The sequence below is a fragment of the Ruditapes philippinarum genome, unplaced genomic scaffold (assembly GCF_026571515.1).
Source record: "Ruditapes philippinarum isolate M1 unplaced genomic scaffold, ASM2657151v2 ctg1045_1_1_1_1, whole genome shotgun sequence".
Classification (NCBI taxonomy): Eukaryota; Metazoa; Mollusca; class Bivalvia; order Venerida; family Veneridae; genus Ruditapes; species Ruditapes philippinarum.
In genome coordinates, this window is record NW_026864684.1 from 272,541 (window position 1) to 290,853 (window position 18,313).

General features: G+C 34.8%; 1 protein-coding gene across 1 annotated transcript in view; it reads left to right on the forward strand.

Moving 5' to 3' along the window:
* The window catches only part of LOC132726509 (fibrillin-1-like), a 56,535-nt gene that overhangs the window by 7,829 nt on the left and 30,393 nt on the right, over positions 1-18,313 (forward strand). Inside the window, exons 3-13 of the mRNA XM_060711838.1 lie at positions 5,578-5,730; positions 9,297-9,335; positions 10,510-10,548; positions 10,992-11,069; positions 11,361-11,396; positions 11,968-12,000; positions 12,870-13,000; positions 13,617-13,931; positions 14,229-14,424; positions 16,634-16,887; positions 17,558-17,768. Of these exons, the coding sequence (XP_060567821.1) occupies positions 5,578-5,730; positions 9,297-9,335; positions 10,510-10,548; positions 10,992-11,069; positions 11,361-11,396; positions 11,968-12,000; positions 12,870-13,000; positions 13,617-13,931; positions 14,229-14,424; positions 16,634-16,887; positions 17,558-17,768 (1,485 nt within the window). The remainder of the gene's footprint in view (positions 1-5,577; positions 5,731-9,296; positions 9,336-10,509; positions 10,549-10,991; positions 11,070-11,360; positions 11,397-11,967; positions 12,001-12,869; positions 13,001-13,616; positions 13,932-14,228; positions 14,425-16,633; positions 16,888-17,557; positions 17,769-18,313) is intronic.

Sequence of the window (18,313 nt, forward strand, 5' to 3'; positions counted from 1 at the left end):
CGTGTATCAGTGCGCCATAATGTTTAACTTAAAATAAATTTCCACTGTCATTTTAAAAAAAAGAAGAAAGAAATTGACCTCTTTTAACACATTTTTCATTGAACATACCAAAAATTGAATTCAAAATTCAAACACAGTTGCCCATGATGAAAGCGAAATGTTGCCTTTTTCTCTAGACTATGTTTCTTAATAATTGAAAAAAATCTGTTAAGCTTGACAGTGTAACTTTGGTATCTCTATCTAAGTACTCTCCCTTAACTGAGAAATCAAAGGGCTGCAAGCTCTGTGGTATTTTCTGATCTTTGCAATCTTAATCGTACTGTATATCTGTATTTGTTTTCCTGTATAAGTTTATTTTTGGCGTCCTCGGCGCAATGTGAAAGGGCGACAGCAACTTCTCGAGCCTTTCAGTCGGACATAATAAAAGCCGTTTATTCCGACCAGTATGAGGGTGCTTGACTGCGGTCTGGAGACCACAGGGTATTGGTACGCGTTTAACTTTTGAGGCATGGAGGAGCACGTGACCTGTTTTCGGTACATGGAGGAGCATGTGATCTGTAAACCGTACATGATTGGTTAATTGACCTTTTCGGAGTATAGGATAGATCATGAGTACCAGTTGGATGTGAGATTTATCAACGAGCGAAGCGAGTTGATAAATCTCACATCCAACTGGTACGAGCGATCTATCTGACTTAGACCACAGGTAGTTTTCTCTGTTTAAGGTGAAGATTAAACATGCGTAAACGTTTTTTTTCTCCGACAATTACAAAGGGATATCCAAATATTTCTTATTCAATCTATATGGCCTTATTGTAGGCAAACAAATGCACGAGAAAATGGCATAATTCATGTTCTTTCATAAGTTACTGAATACACAATCTATTGAATGATAGGTAGATTTCACATGCAGAATTGGGAAGAATTTAACATTTCTGAATGTGATAACATTATAATTTCGCAACGTGGGGAGATTTTGTTGTTATTCCTGTTGATTCCTTATTTAAATGATTTAATGACATAACACCGTACACAGCGCTTGGAAGCAAGACTGCTTACCGAAATATACTCTTAGACAGAAATCATTGGCGATGGCTACTTATCAAGAGTGGGCTCGCTAGAGAAACGGGCAGGTAACTTTCATTAAACGTTTTCCTTAATGCTTAAACAACCCTAGGGTTCAGGATATTTATTGGTTGTCCGGCTGAAGTTGAAAATATTTTACTTGAGTATATATTCGTTTATTTATTGTATGCTTTATATACATCCTGCATTGACATTTTTACTTCATTCATGAACTGAAACAAATATTACAAACGTCCCTCTGAAGCCTAAAAGCATAGAATGTCCTTAGCGTTGCAAGTCACCGTTCGGAAACTCCACCCCCTTGCCCACCAGTGGAATCCCCTCTTCTAAAACCTGTAAATGAATGTACATCTACAGTGTCTGCTATTAAGAGTGATCCGGACATAATTCAGGATGCGATTATTGAAATCACAGTGCCTGAAAATATTTGTACAAAAGCCGTCGTAAAATTTAGATACATATATAGATTTAAATAGATAGATAAACGCATTTCAATTGATTATTGCTAGTTTTTTCTTACTTACAAATACAGTAACTATTCTTGTAAAGTGATGAAATGTCGAAATAAATTGGTCAAAGGACTATTGCTATCTGTTTGTTTTTTTAAGAAGGGAATTACACTACATGTATTTACTTTACAATATACAATGTACATAGAAATTTTCCCCTCATAAAGCGTGCATATAACGGGTTTTTCCTTTCAGTTGAATACAAACATGATAGTTATATCAAACACTTTACTGTGATGTGTGGGATATATCAAACACTTTTAAGCCTCTCTGATTGGCCGAGAGAAAACAGCTGTGGTCTAAGATAGTTATATCAAACACTTTACTGTGATGTGTGGGATATATCAAACACTTTTAAGCCTCTCTGATTGGCCGAGAGAAAACAGCTGTGGTCTAAGATAGTTATATCAAACACTTTACTGTGATGTGTGGGATATATCAAACACTTTTAAGCCTCTCTGATTGGCCGAGAGAAAACAGCTGTGGTCTAAAACCTGGATAAATACCGTTGGCTGGTACGTTACAGATAATCCTCTAGGGAATTAGACACCTAATTAAGAACAAAAAACTATTACGTGATATTTTTAATTTTCTATAATTATGTTACCGTTTAAGGTGGAAAAACTTGAATGATGTGTTTGAAAATGATCAATGTTTCTTTAATATGTATCTCAAAATGTTACAAACAATAAATTGTTTATACTGAAAATCTACAAAATTAAAATATTCGTAGTGGCATCTTCCATCATAAATACTTGTGTGTTTACTTTTTTTTTGCTCGGAATTATTCATAAAATGGTAGGCCTATTTAATTATTTTCTTAAAAAAGAAATAATTGTTTTATGTTCGATCTTCTCCGGTCATCAACGGTCACCAGTTTCCAAAGACCTTCTTCTATATTAATCGATTACTGTCAAATATATCCAGATACAAACGTTTATTTATCCTCGCCCCACCCCCTGAAAATAGTTAAATGAAATATATTAATATCATTAAAAACGTTCCCCGCAGGAAACCATTTTATTAATTAAAAATGAAATGTCGCGATATATACAATGAATAGCGAACTGGAGAATTTCGCAATGCAAACATTTTCAAATGAAATAACCTTTTCCGTCAATAAATCGCGCTCTTCGGGGTATTTTTATTTATCATTTTGTAGTACACAGTGGGTTATTATGTTTCATGTATCCGAAAGCTGAATAGAATGATGAGTTGGTGACCTATATATTCCGAAAATCTATTTATAGAGGGGTGTATTCCAATCGGTAATTCCCGGTCTCTCCTGGTCTATTTTGACCGGAATTTACTAGTGACCGGCGAATAGTACCACACGTTTATTGTCCGTCTCTCCCGGTTTTCGAGTAGATGTTTGATATCGTTACAGAACAGAACAAATATTTACAGTTATATAAGTTTTTTTCAAAATGAATGTTTGTCACTTAGTTTGGTTACAATAATTAATAAACACAGATCAACTCTCAAATTTATTGATTATTATTATACATAAACATACAATTCGAAAAAAAAAACCCAACAACAACAATAACATGTTTTATAAAACATGATAAAACACTGATACGTTTGTATCAGATAAAAACAATAAATATGTACAATAATTGAGAAAAAAGGTACATTTTTATGGTATTAATATGACACTATCAACTTTGAAACATTTTATTTAATTTGTTATTCGTGTTTAGTAAAGATGCCGAGGAATTATTCAAAGTTACAAATTAGATTTTATGAATTATTCAATTGATTGATAATTTAAAAAATGATAAAGAAAAATACAAATGTACATGTATATGTTTTAAGAATAAACAATATTATATATTAAAAGTTTAACCATAATTTACTGACTTTTTCCAGTTAAGTTTTTACTTAATATAATCGTCGGTCAATATGACAATTGAATTCTTAAAATATTAGTAAACGTAAAAACTCAGTATTAAAATAGCACATAAAACACAAAAAAGAAAGAAAACAATATTCATAAAATCTGTATTTTTTATTACAATTATTGTATAATAAACAATTATGCTCAACACGATCGACATGGTAATGTAACCAGTGTCATATAGTTATTAAGTGTGAACAGATACCTTTAGAGGGGGTCTTCGCTAATAGCGATAACATAATAAGGAACAAGTGTGGTGTTGATCATGCATTTACACATATGGATTATAAATGATTGTATACATGTATATCCGTTGCTGAAAAAATCATTTATGTTCATTTTTTATGATAGCCACACTTTATCCTTGCATATCGTGGCTATTTCCAACAAAGACACTAAAAAAAGAATTTAAAAAAATGTTGACTCGACTGGGATTTGAACTCCAGACCTCTCACACGTGAAACGAGCGCGTTACCCCTGCACCACGGACAATTTATACAAACAATGGTTGAATAAAATCAAGTCATTCGTAATTTATAATTTCCATTGCATTTTGGGTTAGGGTAATTTCGAGGTATTTTGTTCAGGGTAAACCTGTTGTTTAAAATTGAAGTAAATAATTTAGCAAAAATCTTCTCGCCTAAACAGTCCAACATGTAGAAACTATATATTCAACTACTCGACAGTCAGATTTATTTGTGTAGTATTCGGTCATCGATATCGCTAAAAATAGCATTTTCATTGATTAAAATCATATTCATCCGCGTAATTTGTGAGTGTGCATTTATTGACAATTCCATAAGCCAGCGCTACTTTTAAAGTTTGAATGTGTAGTAATTTGTTGGACACTTGTAACAAAAACTTGTTCTTTCTTTTAAATTGCTGGTTTTTAAGCAGTTTTGAGTGAGAACTACATTGCGTTGTTAGGACTGTTGGGAAATATTGTGTTAGACCGTGGATGTTAGCTATGTATTTATCTGATCTTGCGATCAGAAAATACAAAAATACTGTACCCACCGCGAAAACCCCTTACTTAAAAAGTGCAAAATAATTTCTAAGAATACATTCCTTAGTGTTCGCGCGAGCTAGACCATTTGTTTCGGAAACGTGATCCAAAAGTACGAGCTTTGAATTCCGAAATCCATTTAATGCCATTTTGTATTTTACATATATGAAAATATATTCTGAAAGATCCTGTGTGTTGTAATTCAGGATGTAACGACTTTTAAGTGAAATTTTATATATGTATATATAATAACAATGATGTTTTCTTCTAAAACATTTTCCAAACATCCAAGAATATGTTAATAAAATATGTACTGCAAATGTTTATACGCATTATACATGTAAGTAATCTTTAAAATTTATGATCCATTTCGTATTGACAAATTTGGCTATAACTTTATCGGAAATAAATTTCTAATTACCTCCCTTTATTTACATGAAATGTAAATTCGGTAATGTCTTTACAAATAATGTTTTTTGGAACTTACAATATTGATAAATCTTTATTTGAACATTATATTTATGATATATTGAGTTACAAGATATTTAAGTAATTAGCCAGTATATGCTAACGAAAAAATATGCACATTTCATAGGTTTTAATAAATTTCTTTGATTAAAATATTTTACTCAAAGATGAGCATAGTATATCTTTAAAAAAAAGAACAAATAAATAAATAAATAAATAAATAAAAATACTTGACATATCAATTCAAACTATTTTGGCGACGTTCAAACATTTGTCTTGTAAGAACGTTGTAAACTAAAAATAAACAGTCTTCAGATGTTAATAAAAGGACATAACAATATAAAAAGATTGCAAAAGGCATTAAAAATTAATATATATTTCTGTTACTGCATCTAAATATAGTGGAATACTTTAATCCTAAACGGGCCAGTTTCAATTTCTTTGTTTGAGTTCCAAATCACACATACCAGTGTACATAAATGCTGTATGTTGTTAAACTTTGTAACAGGAGTGTTTCAAATCCTCTGGAAAAATATTTCATGTATCATTTCAGCAGCATCATCCATAACGATTGATATTTAATAAAATAATTCGTTGAAATTTTGTAGATGCCGTCGTTTCATTGGACGTTGACTGTAACGTCTTGGTGGGAAGCACAGATGCATTTTGTAACATGCTTGTAAACAACAGCGCGTGCTGGGATGGCACGTGCAAATGTGTTGACGGATTCATGGAAACTGGGAATGGTGAATGTATTGAAGGTATTTGTTTATTTGTTTTAGTTACACATACATGCATATAACCGTCGGCAACAGTATATTAGATAGATTTGCAAAACGTAATGTGTTTTGTGTAATTTTAAACCGCGAAGAAAATAATAATCATCCAGTCGGATGGTAACCGCCACTCGAAGTATTCAGATGGTAATCGCCACCCGTCCACCGCCCCCCCCCCCCCCCCCCAAAAGAAAAAAAAAATCAAATACGAATTGCCAGAACACTCCGATTAATGTCAATAAAAAATGATCGGGATAATATGTTGGGTGTTTACTTTATCTTAGTGTTTTAAGGTAACTTAAAATGACAGCTGGCCGGTAAAAAAGTTCGACTATGTGTCGAAAACCATACACTGACTGTCCTTGTAGTATATGTACATATAAGATGTTATTAAACTTAGATTGCTAAATAAAAATCAGCAAAGCACATGGTCATTAAAATTAAAACGCATTCATTCTTGCTCGCATTATATCATCAATAAATACGGGACGCATTTCTTTCAATTCTTTGTGTAGTTTTTGAATAAAAATATAAAGTCTTAAAATCTGAGCATTTTGATTGATACAATCTGTGACGGTCTCGCTGTCACGTGACAGAATGACTACAACACTTTACAACATTGTATCTGTTAATAATCAAATACATATGAGCCGCGTCACGACAAAACCAACATAGTGCGTTTTTGACCAGCATGGATCCAGACCAGCTTGCGCATCCGCGCAGTCTGATCAGGATCCATGCTGTTCGCTAACAGTTTCTCTACTTGTAAAAGATTTGGTAAGCGAACAGCATGGATCCTGATCAGACTGCGCGGATGCGCAGGCTGGTCTGGATCTATGCTGGTCGCAAACCCATTTTGTTGGTTTTGTCGTGACGCGGCTCATATGTCATACACATGCCAACATTTAAACCTTAAAAATGTGATTACCACTTATCTTGAATCTTTTAAATTAGATATATTTTTCATGCAAAGTAGGAGTAACTTAATTATACTATATATGTATATATCATTGATGTTTAAACGTGATATAAAACATCTGTCTCATAAGTCGTACAGTATTATATATTATAAGGACCAGTTTAACTTTAAACTCTTTCTGTGTATTCATTAACATGTAGTGATGATTGGAATTGCTTTGTTTTTACATTTATTTTATTAATATTGTTATTTTACTGTGTGTATATAACATGATGCCAAGTAAATCTACATGTATATAAATATTTATGTTAATATAAATCAGTCAATATAATAACAAGTCATTCCATACATATATGTTAAAATAAATCAATTTATCTATTACAAGTCAGACACCAATGCTAGTTCCCTTTTAAATACACGTACATTATGGAGTTTTTAGAGACAAACAATTGTTTTTTATTCAGAATATTATCAGTTATAATTTATTATTCTTTTAAGGAAGTATTTTCGGCCATTTCAAACAAACTTTTGTCTGCTAGTGGTAATTTATTCCACGCATGCGCATTGCGACCAGTGCAGGCCAAGATTAGAAGGCACATTCCCTAACAAATAAAAGCATTAAAATACGCTGGAACGTCATTAGTTTAACTATTTATTAAATATTTATAGTTTTCCAATCAAAATCATTTAGACAATCAATGTTGTTTTTATACACTTGAGACATTAATGAATTAAACAATTACCTTTATCTCTTATAATTATACATTGAAAGGCGCTCTTTGTTAACATTTTCTTTCCTTGATAAAAGATAATTGAATTTAGATAATATATTCGCATATGCTGTTTATCCCAATCTTAATAAAGTTCAGATCTACCTTTTTCTTACATGTAGATCAGATAACGACCGTATATGTTCCGCTTTCATTATGATTCGGATTTCCCGAAAAAAAGCTATTTTAAGCCATGAAATCAAACCGGTTTTTACAGATAGGCATGCGACGAAATATCAAAATTTCGTTGTCCGTGGAAGTAAAACAAATTGTTGATTTTTGTAAGAAAAAAAAGGTTTGGAGTAATTTGAAACAAGTAAACTGGAAATAACAGACTTCATTTTTTTAATGGCAAGATTGTATAGCAAGTTTACCTGCCGGCTATATGCATGACGCCATTACCTACTTTGCGGTATATGCTTTCAAAATTGTGAAGCTCGCCGATGATTGGCTGAGAAGGTGACATGCTATTGCTGATCGTCAGATCCTATTAAACGTTAATTAGGAGCTGATGTTAATCAGATTTGAGATTATCCTTTTTTAACTAACAGACCACTCTATATCAAAGCGGATGAGTAAAAAAAACCCAGAAAAATCAAGCAAATATGTCAAAGTCTACAGCTTTTGTCACCAAATATTCTAGCACTTTCCTTCAACAAAGAAAGAGAAAATTCTGCACAACGTTATTCTGACAAATTAATAGATGATTTCTGTGAGCAAATATTTTCCTCAGCTAGGTACAATGACTTAATTTATACACAATTGATAACATTTATTGTGTCATTGAAACAATTCATAAATTTTCATAAACATAAACGCATGCATGTATATGGAGGTTTGTTACTTTTAATGCCTTTGCTACGTCTTAAATGCCTTACATATTCAAGTCTATACCTGTTTTTATATATTTCATTTTTGTGTCGCCTCTACGGAGTAGTGGCGACATATAGGGATCACTTCTCCGTCGTCTGTCTGTCCGTCTGTCTGTCTGTCTGTCCGTCACAAAACTTGTCCGGACTACTCCTCATAAACTACTGGTGCAATTTCATCCAAACTTTACAGGAATGATCAGTACCAAGTCTAGTTGTGCATATTGTCAGCATTTTCCGGTTCAATGATTTTTGTCAGAGTTATGGCCCTTTAATAATTTTTAATTTTAAAGTTTGTCCGGACTACTTCTCTTATACCACTAATGCAATTTCAATGAAACTTTACAGGATTGATCTGTAGCTCAAGTCCTTGCGCATATTGCACGGGTTTTCCGGTTGAATGATTTTTGGCCGAGTTATGGCCCTTTGATAAAAAGGTTTCTTTTTCTGTGTGTTGCCAGATATACAAAAGCTTGTCCGGACTACTCCTCATAAACTCCTGATGCAATTTCATCCAAACTTTACAGGAATGATCAGTACCAAGTTTAGTTGTGCATATTGTCAGCATTTTCCGGTTCAAGGATTTTTGTTAGAGTAATGGCCCTTTAATTATTTTCACTTTTAAAGTTTGTCCGGACTACTTCTCTTATACCACTAATGCAATTTCAATGAAACTTTACAGGATTGATCTGTAGCTCAAGTCCTTGCGCATATTGCACGGGTTTTTCGGTTGAATGATTTTTGGCTGAGTTATGGCCCTTTGATAAAAAGGTGTTTTTTTTTCTGTGTGTTTCCAGATACGCAAAAGCTTGTCCGGACTACTCCTCATAAACTACTGGTGCAATTTTATCCAAACTTTACAGGAATGATCAGTACCAAGTTTAGTTGTGCACTGTCCGTCTGTCTGTCTGTCTGTCACAAAATTTGTCCCAACATGAAATTGGCCATCATGAGGCGACACATGTGATTACTGATCGCTCTTGTTTATTTTAGATAAAGATGAGGTTTCGAGCAGCAGTGAATATGGAATAGGTAAGTTAAAGGCCCGTCCAGCCCCCGAAATGCTATCATTTTTATTTCTCAAAACCTTTCTATATATTTGTGATATCTTATAACAGTTTCCAAACAATTACTAATTGGCCATATATAGCTAAACTTTCCATCGCTGCTCTTGCTCTTTGGCAAATGGTAAAATTATAGTTAGTTAGTATTTTGTATGGAAGTCAAAATACTAAATGTTTATATTTTGCTAACTTCAGAAGATATTACTGGACATTTGATGTTATTGTCTGACATTGTTTAACATCTAAAATGCTCTAAATTCATTATCATAATATTATCAAACACATTTCAGACCTTTCTAAATATTTGAAATATTGATTTCTGAGGCATAAAGTGCCTTTAACAGACTTGTTTTAACAGCTTCCGGAATAAGTTTGCAAATCCGGGATTTTCGCAAACTCAGCTACCCTTTCTTAAGTAATAAGAGAACAAATGAAGAGTTCAGTTTACAATGGGTATAAAGTTAAACAAAAACTGGTCTTTAAATTTCACATACCCCTAACAATGAGTGCTGGGGAGACAATCAAAGTTGAGTCCCCCATGGGGTTTTATCATTCTCTCACTGGAGGTTTGCTATCCCGCATGGGGTTTTACCCCCATTCTATAAAAATGGGAGATAAAAATAATGGGGGATTTAGAAAAAAATAAGAATGAAATTTTATGCTAGAAAACTATTAATGCAGTCTTCAAATACTTTATTGTGTAAATAAAAACATAAAAAGTAATGTTTAAAAATTCTCCCATTTTCGTTGCGGGACAAATCCACCAATGGGTGAAATCTCCCATCCTGATTATGGGGGAAAAGTCCCATGTTGATACATGGGAGAAAATCCCATTTCTAATAATGCTAAATTGTCATTTTCTGTAAAGTATGATATAGGAGTTATTTCTAATGGGACATAACAATATGTCAATTATATCAATGTAATTAATATATCAATATGTCAATTATATCAAGGATATCCATTCTAATCAGGCAGAATGAAAAAGTTTTTAGCTTATGAAAGTGAAAAAAATGTGATCATATAGCATGTTGTATCACCGTGGCAATACAGTTATCATATGTTACAATATTTCACTTACGAACAGACCTCTGGTGTTAATGATGTACAATTGTATCAACAAAATTATGGTTCTATTTCAGTTGACAGTTTCGAATGGATCAACAAAAAAGTGGAAACAGGTAAAGCGAACAAATAATATTATAATCATTGTCAATTAGTAGAGTTAAATACTTTAGATACAGGCAAATAGTAAATTGGAGAGGGTTTTGTGTGACAGACTGTTGATAATATGTACAACAAGTTCTAAACGACTTCTCCGGTTTCCTGTACACTATGCTTTGTCCGTGCCCCCTTTTTTCACATAAATTATGATTTTAATATACTGTGGTATTGAAGATGAACATGTATTGGACTTATTCAAATAACGATTTCACAGTTATAACCGCCATCTCATATCCGATATAGACAAAAGCGATTTTGCTTTTATTTTTATAATGCCACCAATAAACAAAACAAATCAAAACTAAAAAATCAGCTAAATATTGATCAACAGAAAGTACTTTCGATTTTAAATTCAGATTGTTTTTTCTCGAAAAGAAATATCTATTTGTTTTCTTGACAGAAACCATTGTTCGAGATGAAGTTAAAAGCAGCGTGTATGAGATGGAACTTCCAAATCTAAAGGAAGTGACAGATGCAGGTGAGGATATTGTTTTACCCTTAACATGGAAACTTTTGGGAATAGCCCTTTTAAGGCCCCTAATCACTGTAGATCATTCAATTTTCAACAGAATATATCAGTAAAATGTTCATTCCATAACAAATTATTCTAATAATTGTGGTTCATATGTAGAAGATTTTAATGCTAAGGGATGTCAATTTTATACATATTCAGATATTCAAAAAAAAAATAATAATAATTTCCATAAGAATCAATATATAATTTCTATACTCATGTATTGACGAATAATGTTGATAATTAATTTTTCAGATGATTACCTGGAAAGATATCGGCGACAAGATACAGGTAGATTATTTTTCATATCTAATTATTTGCATATTAAATTATTTGCATAAATTATTTTGCATATTTGACTTGTACAGAATTTATTCGACTGTGAAGGAAAGCAATAAGCTTTTAGACAAATTCTCGAAATCCATTCCCGAAACTAACTAGTTCTTAGCAATGAGTTTATTGCTCAAGGAAACAACGGTTTGCGTCGTGCGCTGGTTAAACCCTTGTGGTGAAAATACGGAAAATAAAAATATGCATTTTGTTTTATTAGCATTCCTCAAAATTTAATTTCTAAGTAATAATTTAATAAATGAAAATATTCAGTTAAAACTGTTGTCTATTACAAAACGTGGGAATGTTTTAATGTTTTTGTAAATTTAAATATACGTCTTGTATGATTTAGTATTTGCCATTTTTATATCAAAGTGTTATATTGACAATGACCAAAGACAAGAATATTTTGGATTTGCTAAAATAGAACCTGGAACTTTACCAAAAAGGATACATCGGCATTACAAGCAAATATGCGGCATGTTTGATAAGTCTCGTATCAGTTTCTTTATTATTTTTATTTCTTTTGTAGGTTTAGAGGGTTGTGGTGAAGAGCCAGAAACAGGTAATAATATTTTGTTTACATTTCACCCACTTAATCCAAGATAGACTCAGTCTATTTAATATATAACTGACCATATTCAAAATGTAGTTGGTTCAAAACAATCCCATTTAAACTGTACAAGGCTTCATTAAAGTATCAAAAGACATATGAGCCGCGTCACGACAAAACAAACATAGTGCGTTTGCGGCCAGCATGGATCCAGACCAGCTGCGCAACCGTTGGTAAGCGAACAGCATGGATCCTGATCAGACTACGCGGGTGCGCAGGCTGGTCTGGATCCATGCTGGTCGCAAACGCACTATGTTGGTTTTGTCGTGACGCGGCTCATATGTATCAGATGTATGTATTAGGTGTATATTTATAAAATTCACGACATTGATAATTTAGCAATATAAAAAGTCTACTCATAATTTGCTTAAAACCGATCCCTTTATTTTAAGTCATTTTAAGGAGTCAATTAATGACCGGAAACACAAAACAAAAAACTTGTTTAAATTCCCATTTCATTTACATTAATTATTGTTCTCACATTTTTTTTTTCAAAACAAGATTGATCATAAAAGTAGATTGTTAAAAACATCGAAAACCAAAAACAGCAACTCAATTACTACAATAAATCCACATACACATTTGAGCCAACGTAATGCGTTTGCGACAAGCATGGATCCAGACCAGCCTGCGAATCCGCGCAGTCTCATCAGGGTCCATGCTGTTCGCTTACAAACCCTATTACAAGTAGAAAAACTGATAGCGAACAGCATGGATCCTGATCAGACTGCGCGGATTCGCAGGCTGGTCTGGATCCATGCTGGTCGCAAACGCATTACGTTGTTTTTGTCGTGACGCGGCTCATTTGATTTCTTTTCCAGCTTCTCTGTTACTGGATTATGGTTCAGCACTACAAGATACTAGCATTGCTAGGTCAAATGATGGATGTACAAAATTAGAATTTGCCTTCAAGCTTCCATTTCTAAAGACACTAGGCTTCAATGCCGTATATGTAAGTCGCACATATTTTTGTAATCTTCTTTTAAATGTTCACATATTATATTAGAATAGTAGAGTTAGAACTGGTATCATTTAATTTCTCATTTCTTGATTTTAAAAAGCATACATTGCCTAGTTACCTCCCATGGGTATGTACCCTGAGGACGGATACTATTATACTTTTAATAAGTTTTATTTCAACGTAGTTTAAATTTACAGTCTTATTCATAACGGCCAAATCAATTTTGGAGTGACTTACTTGGCACCCAATGTCAGATGAATTTCCAGCATGTGTACAGCTAACGGAAATACCAGTCTGTGTACAGCTAACGGAAATACCAGTCTGTGTACAGCTAACGGAAATACCAGTCTGATCAATCGTTAAACATCGGCTCTCCCCGTATAACTCGGATCAGATGCGAAACATTATGTATAGCACAGTCTCAAGTATCAGAACATTTCCGCTGCGACCTGTATACTAGTAATCTAGACAGTTCTTATTTGTCCTCACGATGATCCGTAAGTTTAATTTCTTTGCGCCAACGTGTAACGGTGTTCAGTTCCACTAGTTTCGAACTAACAAATCCATACCATCATAATCATGTTCAAACGTATGCAAACATTTTCAGGTATGCGTGAATGGGGTGGTTTCATTTGGATCACCATTAGAGAGTCCAGATCCACCGTCGAACAATGTAAAACAACCCTATTTGTCAGGTCGCTACGTAGCCTGTCCGTATTTTGCTGATATAGATATTTCCTCCGTCGGAAATATATGGTACCATGCTTATAGTGCTGCGGCGGGTGATCTTAGCAATGACAGTACTGAAAAGAAGGTGGTTGAAGAGTATGTGCACAGCATATATAATCCAACGTTTGAGTCGATTTTCCTTTTGAAAGTGACATGGGCAGCTTGTCGACGAAGTGGTGGACTAGCTGACGAGGTTGGTATTGTAATATTAATTATAAATAATAATTATGAAGAAATGAATTTTTAGTTTACCAAATGTTTAAATTGAAACTGAAGTTTTATGAAAAGGAGAAAGTTTTTTTTTCTGCGACTTGGTATTTATCAAAAGTGTTTAATATGTGGTGCCCTTACAATTTTTTGCTAACTAGAATGTTTCTGTCATCACATTTCTGAGATTATGCAAAATTCAAATAAATTCTATTTTATAGTTTTCATTTTTCTTTATTCCCAAAGTATACACCTTTTTAAAGACTCTTCTCTTTTATTTCAGACAGTCACGATGCAAATGACCTATGTGTCAGATCTGAATAATGCATATATGTTTTACACATATGTTGACGGAGAAATGAAATTCAAAAACGGAAGACAATTTATCGGTGTTGTAGCAAACGGACTGCCTAATGGTCTGGTAGACAGTGCAGATTTTACTACCCTAAAAAGACCTGATCAATTTCTTAATTTAAAAAGTAAGTATGATGAGCTAAAATTGTCATAAACATTTAACGTCGTCTTTTATATTTCAATAAGTAATTATAACCTTATCAAGATATATGTTATCGTACATGAAGCAACACTATAAGGAACGCAAGCAGATCGTCTGTATACCAGCATGTATATAGGACTGGTCTAAGGGAATAGACACAAGTCATGATATCGATATAGTGTACCTAGATTTAAAGCAGAATTTGACAAGGCACCCCCCCCCCCCGACAAACGACTATTAAAGTCTGAAGGTCTGAAGCTATTATTCATGAATTAATCTTTTTTCTTTCTTAAAAAACCGAAAGCAAAGAGTAAAAATAAACGGAACATATTCAAAACGGTAAACCGTAACAAGTGCAGTTCACAATAGTAGTGTGCTAAAATCAGTTCTCTTCTAATATTTATAATGACCTTCCTGATTCGATTAGCTGTACGGCTAACCCTTATGCAGACGACACTAAATAATATCCTGTCATAAATAGGCACAATGCTGAAATAAGATTTCAGGAACATGTGATTAGTGAAGGAAATGTCAAACGGTCTCTTAATTCAAAAAATTCAAAACTTTGTCCATTGGGCAAACCGTTTCCAGTGATTTCTATAATGAAATACTAAAGTGATACTCTTTTGAAAGCCGATAAATTTTATGTCTTTTAATAATATTCAATATCACGTTCTTGACAGAAATATGTTCTTGCATGTAAATAAAGTGTATTGGTTACATTGAAATGTATTTTTTAAAAAAGGAGAGCATGGTTTCAGTTTGCAAATGAAATGAATTGTCGGAATACAACAACAGAGTTTGTGTCAAAACATTAACATGTCGTCACCTTAAGGCCCGGTCACACAGCCTTTCGCGTCTGTATCGCGGGTAAAATTTCGCGATTTTTTTTTTGCCCGCGGTTGCCCGTGGTGGAAAATGTGCAAAACTGGCTTACCCGCGGTTTACCCGTGGTATGCCTACGGAACAGACGCCGGCGACTGTTCCGCGTCCATATAGCGGGTGATGCAAGGCAGTATCGCGGCCTACCACGGATATAATAAGGCAGCCGAACCGGGCTGCATCTCACGGTACTTGGCGCCAGAAGCAATGTGCCTAAGGGTGAGGGCAACCTTCAGGTCTGGATCAAGGGGTGCTCGCCAGTTGGTGATCTCTTTGGTAAGGGCTGGTGTCAGTCTCTGCACTATTTCATCGAACATGGCAGGTGGCATTTTCATGATGTTCTGGAAGGCCCTTGGATCTTCATTACGGAGCTCCACCATGAGACGATCGTAGAGCCCCAGCTCAGGTCTCCTGACAATCCAGTCGCGCACCCAGATGTTCCGGACCACTCTCCTCCTCCTCCTTCGTCTTCTTCTGTCAATGAGGAGCTGATGGACCTGTACCACTTGGTTCTGATGCTGCTGGAGCAGCAAGACGAGGTCATTACGGTGACGGGGATCCATGTTCACCCCTTGACGTCTGGAGCACAACTGACGAATGCTCGGCAAATCGCGCTTTTTATATACCTAAAATCAGACGTTGTACGGACGCGATTAGGCCGTGGACAATCGTATTTGGGACGTGTACAAGACGCAATTGAACGTGATTAGGCAAATATTTGGGCGCGCTGTTTACACGGAGAAAGGCGTTTGTCCGTGCTTACACGCGGTACACAAGCTAATGCATGTGATAACAACGCTGTACCGACGCGGAACAAACGTGCTATGACCGTGCTCCACACGCGATTACCCGCTTAAATTTCGCATCCTACCGCGTGTAACCACGTCTTAACCGCGGCCGTAGCACGTCGTAGCACGTTCGTTCCGCGTCGGTGCCGCGTCTTTACCGCGTGTGTACCACGTGTACCGCCCGCGATTACCCGCGGTCTAAATTTTTGGGCAGCCCAAAACTTTTTCTCGCGGCCAACCGCGTGTGAATTTCTTACCGCGTGTAACGACGGGTAAAGTACGGCTGTATCGCGTCTTTATCGCGACCTCAAAGCGTCCAACAGCGTCTGCTTCACGGGCAGAAATTTTTGGCCGTTATTCGGCCGCGATACGCCCGTGGAGGACTGTGTGACCGGGCCTTTAGTGCAATAAGTGGATTACTTCCTTCAAAATTTAATAGCTGTTAATCACTTATTGCACTAAGGTGGCGATTTATTTTCATTCGATTCTAGGTATTATAAGGGTATGCTTATATTATTGCAGATCGTAACGGCCTTGTAGCATACTCAGTGGGGTCTGTTACACCTTTTGACAGCGAGAGTGTGTGTATAAGATGGGTACAAGGGGAGCTAGCAAATTTAGCAAACTATGAATCAGCAGTCAGGAACCGACTACCTATATGTCCATGTAACCGGTTTGTGGCACGTCTTATGAATAACTTCATCTTTGTCGGTGAGGAAGGTGGAACTATTACATACGCGGCTGCACCTTCGGCGTCTTATGCACCCTATGGACAGGTATTTAATTGCTTTAGACATAGAACAGCGCTTATTTACTGGTATGACATTAAATAGTAATGCATTTGTATATAGTTAATGAGGTGTGTAGTAATGAATATAGTATTGGTATACTATTATATAATTATTGACTAGAGTACCAGTGAATATCTTATTCAACATAAGAATTTACCGAGTTATAAATGACATTCTTAAATGACGAGAGGACGAAAAACGCCCACGATCACGAAAAAACTTAAGCATACCGAAAGACACCTCCAGCGGTTGTTCCTTTTGGCTCTACACTGTTTAACAATTGACCGGCTGGAACCGACAGTGATTAGCCATGCGAGAGTTGCCTACATGCCCGTGCAGTCTGATCAGGCTTTATACTGTTGATACCTCACTTTTTTGTTTTTATTACCATATCCTATAAAGTTCCATATGCAAAGCTTAGAAAATCCACTACACAGGTGAACGATAAACAACTGTTTTCAATGTAAAATATCATGGTTTACAATCAAGGACAATGGTTACCCTTGGTCTTATTAAATGGTTAAGTGTTCCAGATAGTGAAGCTATTTTATCATTTCGTAAAAAGACAGTTCCATGTTAGAATCTACCCCGTAATGTATTTCTTTCTTAAACTATTAACTGTATGATGACTGTCACACTGCTTTATTATTTTCAGACATGCACATATCGAAGGAACGGCTTTATTCGTAGCCGGCCAAGAAGAGCCGGTCGTTTTCAAAGATACAATCAGATATCGCATCCTGACCTTCATCAACAAGATTTGATTTACAAGGATATTTGTTGTACACAATCGAATCTGTGTCGTCTCTATTATGCAGTAAGACCTCGAATTCAGAGTTGTTTTTTCATTCCTATATTCGTTATAGGTATGTATTAATTATGGTATTTTTCTCATAAATTATGAATCGCCATTTTTCTGTCCTATCCGTCAAACTTCGGATACATTCTTTTAACCTTTTTCTATACATGTACAGTCTTAATTGACCGATGTGCAAAGGAATACATTCACTAAATTTGTGTGTATGTTTGGGACGAATCCATTGTTATTGGCAATAGGTCTTGTTCTTTATTCAGAAATAAAAACTTTACTATCAGAGGAGGGAGACGTGAGTTAAAGTGTTGAATTTCTTCAATGTACTTGACAGAGTCAACTATTTGAGCTGTCCATAATAAATATTAAGGTTATCATGATACCAATTAAATATTAGTAATCACACAAGATAGATAGATATTTGTCAGACTGAACCCTGAATACTTTTTATTCCAGCAGGGATATGGTTAATATGTAGAGGATATTGAAGTTTTTTTTCTCTAAATACAAGATATTTTCATCGAGTGGTATGTACAATGTATATAAATAGTTCATGAGTGGCGATAGCGACGAATGAAATATGATAATTTTCATACCACA